Source organism: Temnothorax curvispinosus, unplaced genomic scaffold, assembly GCF_003070985.1.
Source record: "Temnothorax curvispinosus isolate PA1 unplaced genomic scaffold, ASM307098v1 QBEX01011923.1, whole genome shotgun sequence".
Taxonomy (NCBI): domain Eukaryota; kingdom Metazoa; phylum Arthropoda; class Insecta; order Hymenoptera; family Formicidae; genus Temnothorax; species Temnothorax curvispinosus.
The window spans coordinates 260,007-272,077 of record NW_020221703.1 but is presented as its reverse complement, the minus strand read 5'-3'; the positions used below and the strand labels follow the sequence as shown (position 1 = coordinate 272,077).

The 12,071-nt window shown below is 38.5% G+C and overlaps 1 protein-coding gene across 1 annotated transcript in view; it reads right to left on the bottom strand.

The window, feature by feature from the left end:
- Window positions 1–6: 6 nt before the first annotated feature.
- LOC112461976 (tachykinin-like peptides receptor 99D) overlaps window positions 7–12,071 on the bottom strand; it is a 71,746-nt gene continuing 59,681 nt past the window's right edge. The window contains exons 4-6 of the mRNA XM_025027452.1: window positions 10,664–10,814; window positions 2,992–3,188; window positions 7–775 (exon numbers count right to left, since the gene is read on the bottom strand). Coding sequence (XP_024883220.1) covers window positions 433–775; window positions 2,992–3,188; window positions 10,664–10,814 — 691 coding nt within the window. The 3' untranslated portion in view covers window positions 7–432. The remainder of the gene's footprint in view (window positions 776–2,991; window positions 3,189–10,663; window positions 10,815–12,071) is intronic.

Genomic DNA, 12,071 nt, shown 5'->3' with positions numbered 1-12,071 from the left:
TTAATTCTTGATGTTGCAAAGAGGATATTTCCCCCGAGTTAACGAACAACAAACATGCAATCATAGTTTATTTTCCGCGTTTGTTTCGCGTTTATTACTTTCCGCTTGGGCTGCTGTATTGTGATCGATACGAAATCACGGGGGTGTGAAGCGAACGGCTCGGACTACACATTTAACGCTAAATATATTCGATTCTCACCTCGCATCGAATCCTTCGTATGTATGCGCAAACAATTTTTCTATCGAACGACGATTTTACGTCTGTGTTACGGTTCCGTGTGTTGTATAAATAGTTTAACGCGCGCGTCGCGAACGTTCACGCGCGAAGGATCACGAGCCGGTATCTTCGATCCGCCAAATCGAGTACATACTCGGGTACTCGGGGGGAGAAAAGGGGTAAAGTGTAAAGCTTTGCTCGGAATTTCGCGATGATCAGTGCGAGGTGCAATTCCTGGCCGCGACAACATTGCCGCGATCGACATCGGCGAGGACGTCGGGGACCAAGTGGCGCAAATCTATGGATGATGTTCGCGCGTCCCCCTCGGCTGCGTCCTCGAGATGAGAGTCTGACTCGCTCCTAGGCGTTGTGGAGCCGGTGGTGCAAGAGTGCTCCGAGAAGGTGCACGTACCATTCCGCGATATTCTGGTGTGCATGTCCGGGCTACCGGTGCAGCTGTATCTGGACGTCACGGCCTCCGAACGCGATAGAGACGGCTCCGTCGTCACCCGCACCCACGGACACCAGAAGAAGAACTGGGCGAAGCCACGCCGGAATCTGCGACGCACAAAGCACGTTGGAGATCGATGGAGCATAATATCGCGAGAGAATGAGAGATTATTCCTTAAAACTGTCAAGATAAAGTTATGCCTTGTTGTATGGATAATTTTGAATCAGATAATCTTTGTTCTTTACGCTTAAAGAATGAGTGATAAAAACATGATAGAAACGTGATAGAAACATGAGTGATAAAAAGTTGTTGCAAAGTATTTTGCAGATATAAATGTTGCAAAGAATCAAGATTATCCATATGCCATAATGATTTTAGTTTAATATTTTTACTTTTCATATTATAGATCGCAAGGTTCCGTCTTCATCTTTTTCTCATGATATTCATGAAGATAGGATGATTTAAATCATGCATATTACTTAAAAAAAACCTGATTTCCCCAAGAGAAATATCCCGCTGTCCTTCAACTCAAAGACACAATTCATGTGTCACATATATATTCATTTTTACATTTTATACTTCTCGCAGAGAAGAAAATTGAAAAATGGCACTCGCGGTTCGCAAAGTTTTCTCATATACGGCTCATATTTTTTTCACGATACACACGGGAAAAGAAAGATCTTTTAAGAAAAGCGCGTTATACCGTGCAGAACCGCCTGAATGTCCGGGATAAAAAGTTCCGCGTATTACATGCAGGGAGAAAGCTGTAATCCAATTATTACACGACTATACTGCGCCATTGTTATTATTATTCACTGTCATTACGAAATCGCAGTCCGGACGCGGAAACACAATGATACCTGCGTATCGTGTCGTATATGAATATTTATGAGACCGGAGCGTATTCTGTCGATAGCACGCGGAAAATTGAAATCCGCACGTTCGAGCCGCGAATGTCCGTATACCTCGTAGCGAGAGGTGTCCGATGTATTACATTTCCATCAGTTTAGTGTTTTTGACGTTGCGTCTATTCTTTTTTTTTTACGGACCAATAAATAGCGGCAATACCGAGTTAGTAAGGAACAAAACGTGCGTGTGACGTGTAAGAGGAGTTTTGGGGCAGGAGTAGCAAGGGAGGGAGGAGGGGGTTCGAGCCACGGTGCCCACGGTTCGATCGACAGTGTTCCCATTTCCATTCCCATTCCCATCTGCGGGCGAAGCGAAATTATTTCGATTGCTCTCGGAAGATTCGCGGGGCCTTTCTCGATGAACGTCGGTCGGTCAGCGACGTTAACCGAACCAGTGCGGCAACACACATATGTGCTTAAAAGCTACATCCCCGCGGTGCCATAGTCCGGTTCTATGATGATACGAATCGCTTATTTCGCATGTATCGGAAATCTCGGTCTGGTCGACCGCGTTTCCATTATCGTGGAATATATTCAGCATTCGAATTGATCGTTTGTGTAAACGTGTTAATGGCAACGCTGTTACTTCCTGTTCCTGTAATAACTTCGGGCGTCATTCCCCCCTCCCCCTCCTTCCATCCTCCGAAGTATCTCTAAAGTCGGATGAGCTTATCTTCTGTGTGCTATATTGGATTAACTCTCGTCAGTTCGTCAAACACTCTCGACGGCGAAATAAATCGAAGGCAATCGAATCTTCTTAAGCAAGAACATTAAAATAAAACTGCACAGCGATTGCAATAAGTGACGAAATTATTTCTATCAGATCTTTATAGCTTTACAAAAGTGTAAATACATCTCATTATTTTATCTCGATAATTTGGAAGTTAAGAAATATAATTTGAAAATTGTTAAAATTTATGTGTCACGCTTTAACAAATGTAAGATATATCAACGACAGTTGATATAGAAACTTAAACTCCCGCGTCGAGAAACTGTGTACTTCGAGAGCGGCTCGGATATTTTGCACCGGAGATTTGTGTTTAATTTGTGTAGATCCGCTAATTAACATAGAATAATTTAAGTTAGTCCTTGCGTATCGCGATAGGCAAACTTAGCGAAGCGAAACACCGCGCAGAGATGTTGAAGAAGGAAACTTTCGTGAACTCTGTTAACAAATGACGAGAGCCTAGGATTTGTCGATACGTATTTGGTTATCTTACGAAGTTGGTTGAATCGGCATAAGGACCCTTAAGAAATAATTCTCGGATTACAATGCTGGTGTTACGAGAAAATCCAACTTTTGTTATAACATATCAAAATTTTGACACATTTCCGAGAAACGTTTATTACGAATAACAGAGCAAAAAGTGGTCGTTGTGAATAGAGTAGGTCGAATAGGGAAACAAAAATCTTACCTAGTATTCATCCAACAATAAATTATGGGGTTGTACATGCTGTTGGACATTGCCAGCCAATATATTCCCAGAAAGACCTCCTGGATGTACGGTTCATTTGTAATCTCTGGCAGATATGACGCCACTATGAAGTACATATGAAACGGAAGCCAGCACACTGCGAATATTACTACAACGACTATCATCATTTTTACTACCTGAAATATAAAGAAAATTTATATTAGTCAAGATATGAAAGGCCGGTCGTTTCTCCACGATTAATTTATTATAGAGTTAGATCTTTCCGATAAAGAAAGCGAAGATATTGCTTTCAGTATCTTAAAAACGTTATTGAATAAAAGAAATGTACATTATGTAAATTATGTTATTTGTTTCATAACGAAAAAAAGCACAAAAATGTGTCCTAAGTATAGATAAACGTAAATCCTTCTGTAATAATTCATATCAAGATTTCCCCATAAAGACCGCAATCAGTCGCGTTAAATAATTAGAACAGTAATAAATTACTGTTTTAAATTATATCGCTTGAATAATACATTAAGAGAATAATCAGTTCACATGTTTCATATTTGATTAAACTCGGGAGATTATACATTCTCCCGGTCATTTTAATATGTAAATGATCATAATTATTTTATAATCTATTACATAAATGTATTATATAAATATATTAATGTGACACATGATTTTATGCAGTCAAATTGTCAATGATTTTAATGAAAACACCTGTTAGATTCGCGTTCGCACACGCATCCCGCGCTGTGAATGAGGATTCCCGCGAATAACGAGGGAAGTTTCCCGTATTTAATATATTCTGTAGCACGCGCCTATCGAGATAATGCGACTAATTATTGGCGCAATGTGAAAATAAAGCTATCGATTGTTTCCACTTTGCCAGTTTCGATCGGTAATTTGTAGCATGGCAATAAACGCTTCTTTGAATATGCATTTTCTGCGAAGAACTTTTACGGGTGATTAAAGCCGCGATAACAAAGCACCTGTAACATATCGATTTCCCCGTCGTTTTTGTTATTATCTCGAGATTCAATTTCGTCTTTCACTCCGCGTTATACTACGCTTTTGTCCGTTCGAAGAGGAATTCCCCTTTTCGTTGAAATTAACGACCTACTCAACTTCGTGCAGGTATAGTTCTCGTAATCAGTTGAGGACAGCTTGTAGAAGACGGTTATTTGAGAAATAACTTAAATTGGATTTCTTGAAGTAGTTACGAGCTGTACCTCATTATCTTCTTTGGGTAATTAAAAAGTAAATTTATATTCCTCCCCCTCCGTGGGTGTGGATACGCGATTTGCATTACACGTATTACAACATGGATCTAGCGGCTGATTCGATTACAATTTACAACAATGAATCACTCATCAATTCGCATTCAAAGAGATAGCTTTGATATTTCAGCGCAAGCACTTTGGAAAAATTGCTTGGAAAAAGCGCAGCGAACGGTGATATTCCCTCCGAATATTTATGCCCGACCTTCGGCAAGTGTTTGTAAAGCTTTTGAGATACACCCGGCGCACATTTTTGTTGCTTCTATGCTACATTCTCTACGAAGTCGGATAAGAATTTGCATTTTTCTCTCTTGCTCGAAAAATCCATGATAATCGCGCCGGCGTTTTGTTCGCGGCAATGAATTTTGAGATAGCTTCGCTTTGTATAATTTATTTTTTCTCTTCTTCTTTTTCTGTATTATATATTCTTCCATACTATCTCTTTCTTTAAATCTACAAAACCGTTAAATAGATAAATCAATTTAAAAAAAATAAAGATAAATTTATTTTGCATTATTTACGATATGTAATATAAAATCTCTCGTCTTAATACTGCGACTGAATGGAAAAAGATACGTCATTTTGAAATTAAGAATTGACTAATCGTTTCGTTAATGACTAACGTTTAATTGTGTCTCTTTTAAGGGAAGGAATCGACCATCCGGAAGACTCGAATCCCGGAAGGGAATTGGTGGGCAGTATATTTCATTGCTATCGGCACCGATTCTTCCGGTAAAGAAATTAGACGAATTGCTCCCTCGTCGTTGCGGTTGCTCCCGAAATAACCGAAAGGGCCGAGGGATTCGATCTTATTCAGCCCACGGACGTCTATACTTGCCGATGTCTTATTCCGAAAGAGAATGATCCTATATTGCTTCTGCCGCCGCTGGGTAAGTAAGTATAATTAAGGCCAAGAGAAGTAGATCGCCCGCGCGTGTTTGCGTCCCAACGACTGGTCACATTATCCGACACCTCCTTTCTTCCTCGAAATGTCAGACTTCACCACCAGCCTCACTGTTAGTTTCTCTATTGTTCTCACGGGTTTGTAGTGCCGCGCGCGTTCACACGCCAGCGCGTCTGACACGATCTCAGAAATCTTCCTTTTACGAGATATATTTCAACGATGTAATCACCATAAAAGAGGCATTATTTATTGCTTGTATTATTGAGCCAAGTATCGCAAACGTTTCGATATCCGAAGTATTTCGGATATTACATATTTCTTCTATTTCCTCAACGACGAATTAATTAGACGCCATTGTTTTGCCGCTGCACGTTCAAAGGGACGACACAAAATTGGATTCTTATCTCGTTCTCGTAAACGTGCAAAGCATTAAGGTCCCCGTATTTATTATTATTTATACTCGTATTTTTTTGTTGAGAGAATTTAGCGAGAAGTTCTGATAATATGGATTTATTAAATAAATGTTGATAGTCAGTTTAGTGTTTGTTATACGATATTTGCAATCGCGATTTAATTGAAAAACTTAGTTTTTCTTGAGATACAATCTGAGTTTTCTTTTGTACAGTTTAATAATCGATTTTTAATCGAAGAGAATATATTAATAGCTTTTTAATCATGTTTTATATTAAATAAAATATGACTACTATTAAAAAAAATTTTTTTTTTAATAAAATGACTATTGAATTATATTTTGTCTCAAAATATGAAACTTTATTCTGAATATCTCATTTAAAACGCTTTTTGATATAAAGTTCATACGACGATTATAAATACGAGTTTAAGTTAATCATTTGTATGGATACGTGGAACAAAAGATATTTGATGTAACTTTGCGAAGGTTAAAGGTTATTGCGATAGTTGTAGGTGTACGTAAATACTGTAGACGTATTTACGCTTTAAGTTTAAGAGCGACACTTTGAGGAGTTTAAGTACTTTAGCTCTGCGGGTTTATGTTTCACGCGCACCGCACTTTGCGTGCATTTAAAATTTCGCACCATAAACAGCTTTTTAAATTTTCAAGAACACTGCGCGTCTATAGTTCTTGAGAAACACGAGAGAAATATAACGCTCGTATAACGAGCTGAAGGTTTCGCGTTTGGCGGTTTTGGCTTTACTCCATTCGTATGTAAATCTAACACGGAGCGCGTTCGTATAATTTGACTAAACTGAATAGCGCCGAGCAAAGCACTCCGCTTTCGAATGAATTTTAATAAATTTTAATGAGAGAAACTTTCTGAAGATGTCGAAAAAGAGAGATGTTTCGGGGATATCTTCTCGCAGAACGAAAATAGATAATATATAGAAATTATTTGTGCGCGTCAAATGAAGCCGTAACGTTTTCATCGCGGTAATTGTCAGTAACGCTGCGGTCTGCCTGTAGATACGGGCCATTTGTCCACATGTCGTACACCGAAACTCGTACTTGTACACAAGTAAGCTCTCTGTAATGGACAGGAGATCCGTAACTTGCGCGCGTACACTCGCGGTCGGAACATTGCGTCGATACGTATGCGGAATGGAGTAGCAATTCCGAATGTGGCGGAGAGAAAATCTTTTGTAGTCTAATCGAAATCCAATGCATTCTCACCCAAACATTCCGAGAAGGCGCGCTTAACTAGATTTCCTCTACTGTATAGCGCACAATCTTCCTTCCTACGCGTATTTCTCAATTAAACAACGCCGGTGCGTCACTTCTTCCTTTTATTTTTTTAAACGGATTATTACAATGACGAGACTTTATAGACTATTAGAAATAGAATATTGAGGGGTGTGTTTACGATCGTATTTAACTGCTCAAATTATGCAATATGACACAAAATTAATTCCCACTCGTCTCATTTTGTTTATATACTAGTGCTTTTAAATACGAAATATAAACTGTTAATAGAATTAAATTATTACTTTATTCTTGGACGTATGAGTAAAGAAAGCTTGGTAAATCAGAAATTAAAATTAAATATGAAGGCGGAGAGTTGAGCAATTAAAATTCAAACAGTAAGCTGCGTCGCGGCTTATTCATTTTTCACTTTACTCAATTTTATTTTTTCCATTATGAAAAATTTCACTTTGGCGTCTTTGAATATAATCTTATCGAAAGACAAAGTTGTTACGATGATTAATTACTACATTTATGTCGTTATAATAAATGTTCTACGCATCAGATTTCAAGGAAGTATGCCAACGTAATTTTCGATACTAAACTCTTCATTTGAATTTTTAAGAGTATAGAAATTAATAAATCTGTCAACTCTACGTGAATTTTAATTTAATGCTCGATCAATAATTTCAATCTGATAATTTTCAAGCGTCAAATATTCTTATATTGTACACGTTTCTTATGAAGATTTTCGATGAAGATTATTAGAAACGTATCACGTTTGTAATTTATACACAGTCATATACGTGATAACGCATCAAAGACGAATCATATTATAGATTCAGTTTCTTCTGTAATATACGTCCGGGAAAGTATGCCATCCTTCTTGCACTCGTATCGACCGCTTCGTTGCGAATTCATTACACGTCCATTTAGGACGACCATTTTTATGTTTGATAATCACATTCCATTTATTCTCTTTTCTGCGATTATTCTGCCCGATTAGATAGTATTCCAGCATTAATTGCATTTATATATCGTGTTTATATATATATATATATATATATATATATATATATATATATATAATAGTATGATATGTATGTATGTATGTATATATAGAGAGATATTTTATAGGCGTATATAATAGACTGAACATTTTGATTGGAGAGCTTCCGGCAAGATCTGAAGGACAAAAGATATGCTTGCGGAAACGCTTCCTTATCTAATTGTGACAATTAGAAAAGGAAAGCGGTTCTGCAAGCATATCTTCTGTCTTTCAGATCTTGCCGGAAGCTCTCTAATATGCAATGACAATGTTCAGTCTAATACGTCTATGCATTTTATATATTGCCGTGCAAATGTTGAAGATATTTGGTCACATTTACCACTATTTCACATAATTTATCGCGTCCCATTTAAAAAGTTGCAGCTGCAACGTTCACGAGAACAAAATAAAGGCATTGGCCGGAAGGTAGAAACTTTTGTATCTAATTGTTTTTCACTCTTTCGGAACGCAGATCACAAACGATTGTAGGCAATATACGCTTGTAGGCAATCGATACCCGTTGCTTGTATCGCGAACGTGCTAGAATACACGGATATTTTTCTTTGAAACAAAGGGATCGTTCCCTCGGAGATGCGTCTCCTCTCTTTTTCTCTCTTTGCCTCTTTCTTCGGCCAAAAATTAACTAAGCGCCCCAAAGTTGTCCGCGTTACTGCCCATAGAGGAATAGATGAAACTTTCTCCCGCAAACTTTATTGACCGAAAGTATACTTGAGAGAGTTGAAGTCAAAGCGTCGGAATTAGAGGCCCGCGAAGGTGCGGGCCGAGACTCGTCTAATTACGAATTATAGCCGGGCTTTAGGTTCAAACCGCCGTTTCTGAGGTACGCGATAGCAGGACACTGGCCACCGAGTATCTCGTGGAATATCTCGAGTACACGTGTGATCTTCGCTCCGTCGTTAAGCTCGCAAATAGTCATTAGACATCGTGTTTAAAACTAATTGAGAAAGTTCGTTTTTTAGCGAACGCTTTCGCACCGTCGGCGTCGCGTCGAGCGAAGGACCGTCGCGTCGTAATCATATTTTCTTAGCCCGTGCGCAGCGAAGAACGCGGAAAGAGGAAAACGGAAAAGAAATTATCAGTGACATTGAGATGCGACTTTCTTAAACGCTTGTAGACGTTTGCGAAAAATATGAAATACGCATAATCCTTTCTGTAGGTCCTGCTCTTACTCAATATATTAATTGAACTAAAACAATGTTAATTTAACTAAACCAGTAAAGTTAAAATAATACTATTTTGTGTTAAAATAATCGATACACATGGTAGTTAAAAATAATAAAATGTTTAACTCAAAGTATTGGTTTAAAGAACTTCGCCCATTTTGGGCTAAAAGTAATCAATCGTATAAAATTTTGTAGATAATAATGGCAGTATTAAAGAAAAAATAATTTTAGATTTTCAAACCTCCGCCGGAAGCAGTTCTGACCTTCTAAAGTTATTTTGTTCGTTGAATGGCTCATCATCAGATCTATCCAAGATGACAAGTACGTCATTATTATACTTATTGTTAGAAGGGATTTGTATTAGAAAAATATTTAGCATATCCTAAATACCAAATAATCAACAGGCAGGTGCCTATTGATTTATATATCTATACAATTTTAATCCTTGCATGATGCCCTATTCTCATCTCTGGGCCCGGATAGCCCAAAACCATTATGAAAATAGGCGAAGTTCTGTCATTCTTTAATATTTAACAGTGCAGCGCGGTAAACTGCTGATTTTAGGCTATAAAGGGTCTTTGCGGTCTGCGAAAGTCGCGCGCACCCGTTCATTCATCATACAGGCAATAAAAATTACCATAGCGCCATTAAGATAAGAAAAGACAAAGACGTATTTCGGATTTTTTGGAGAATCGCTGATTTTATTATTCATATCGCGAATAATTTGTATAATTTATAAGTATGTCTTATATAATAACGTTGATACGTATAAGAGAAATAGAAGATCGGAGATTCCGATGAGATACGAGTGACTGTGATAGAGCGAAACAACTTCGAGCGAAATGCATTACACGATCGCTATCGGTAGCCTCCTCGCCGCGCAATGCGCCAATAATGCGTAACGCTATTTTTCAACGGATATTGCATTGATGCGACGAGAATATGAAAAATAAGGCGTGACGATGCAACGCTGTTGCGATAAATGCATGTCCGCATGTAAATTCCATTTGTAAATATGAGGTATTTATAAATTATTTGATATCCTGCAAGAGCGGTGGAGTGAAACCACACGGTTATTTGTTCCTTTTTCGGACGCGTGACGAACGAAAAACTAGAACGTGAACAGAATTGTCTAAAGCTCCATCTAAACTTAATTAATTGAGATAGTTCGTATATCGGTTTTGGCTGGGTTTCGGGGCGGAAAAGCGGGATAAAGAGCGTGCGCGAGATTACTTAGTTGCATCACCTCGTGTAAATACCCTACAAGTGCAGACACGACACTGCACTTTAATTACTTAAACGCCATCGAGCACAGGGGGCATGTAACAAATTCCAACGCGAGTTTATGAAGGTTATTAACATCCGTAACTTTCCTCGTTCGAGAGTATTATAACCGATGAAGTTCGCTTCCTTTACGGTTGAATATATTACAGTTGACGGAAAATGAAACCGGAAAGAGGAAGAGAGAAAAATCTTTTTTCTTTCGCTTAAGCGTCTTCATGCTTTTCCGCTTTAAACCATCTTTCGATCGTGGAACGAAAGCAATTTCAGCGTTTTGAACTATGCGCGGATATTAATTCATTTTATACATACCCTCCGTTTGCTCCGAATGTTCTCGAGCTGTCTGGCTGTGGCTTCCCCGATGCTTTGCGAGCCCCACAATTCCAGGCCGACCCTGGCGTAGGTAAACGTCATGGATCCGATTGGTAAAAAGTATGTCAATATCATGAAGATAACGTTGTACCTGAAAATCAATTAAACTCGTACGCCCACTCAGAGCAAGTTTGTGTGATGTAATATTGAGAAATATATATTCTACGTGCCTCAGAAATCGCGCACTTTTTTTTCTAGGACTCTTTGAGAAAACTAGGAGTCGACCTTTCTCTTCGGTTAAAGCGAGTATATTCAAGGCGTGATCTCATTATTATAAGTTGACATCGAGAATTAAAGTATTTTCGTGCTTTAAAAGCTTTAAACAGACAGGAAAAATCTTATTTTTCCAGTTAATTTCACTCTTCTTTAACAGAAATGCAATTTAAGATTTAATCACATTACAGTCTCTTGAAATCGAAAATTAAAAATAGAAATTCAAAAAGAAAAAATAGATTGCGCGCCGGTTTTTGTTAAGGAAGCATCGATTTTATAATCATCATTGACGGCAAGTATAATTTTCACTCCAACCAGCCCTTTCGTGTCTCCACGAGTTTCTAATCCTCGTATCATAACTCACGAACAAATTGACGAAATTTAATGTTCTAAAGCGCAAATTAAAGCTAAAAATAGTAGCTTTAATTTACGCTTTGGAACATTAAATTTCGTCAATTCGTTCGTGAGTTATGATGCGAGGATTAAAAGGGCGGAAAAAACGGTTGGAGTGAATAGGGTTCATTAATAAATTCATGATTAAATTTATCGCAAACGCGGATGTAATTGCTCGTACCTATGTACGACCTAATTTGTGGTTTAACCAATCAAATTTAGTTGATGTTTCACGAAGTCACAGATGTTATACGTGTGTAGCACTTTCGACATAAATTTACATCGAATGGCGCGAGAAACGATGACACGTGATGCTCAAAGGGGAGAATGAAAATAACGTGGTGTCGCGGTCCCGCGTGGCACGCTTTTGTTCGGGAGCATCATAGCACGTAATCCCTTTCAAAGCGCATGTTAAATGCGCCGATTGAGCGCCAAACTGGAAAATAATACACTGCCAATTCTCTAACAAAAAGTGCACCGATCACGGTGGCTGATACTATGCGAACGCATATATTATTAAACCTAATGAACCGGCGAATGTGTGCACGTCTGATGTTGTTTGCTGATGAAAGCGTATCGATGGCATTATCAAGTTGCAATTGGACAGATGAGTTAAGCCGAGTTCGCGTTTCGACGCGAAAACGCGTGTGTAATCATTTACATGTCGGCGCTGCCCGGCTAATGATAATTGCGTAATTGCCGTTAACCTTTAGCAGCGGGATATAATGACCCGCGCGGCGTG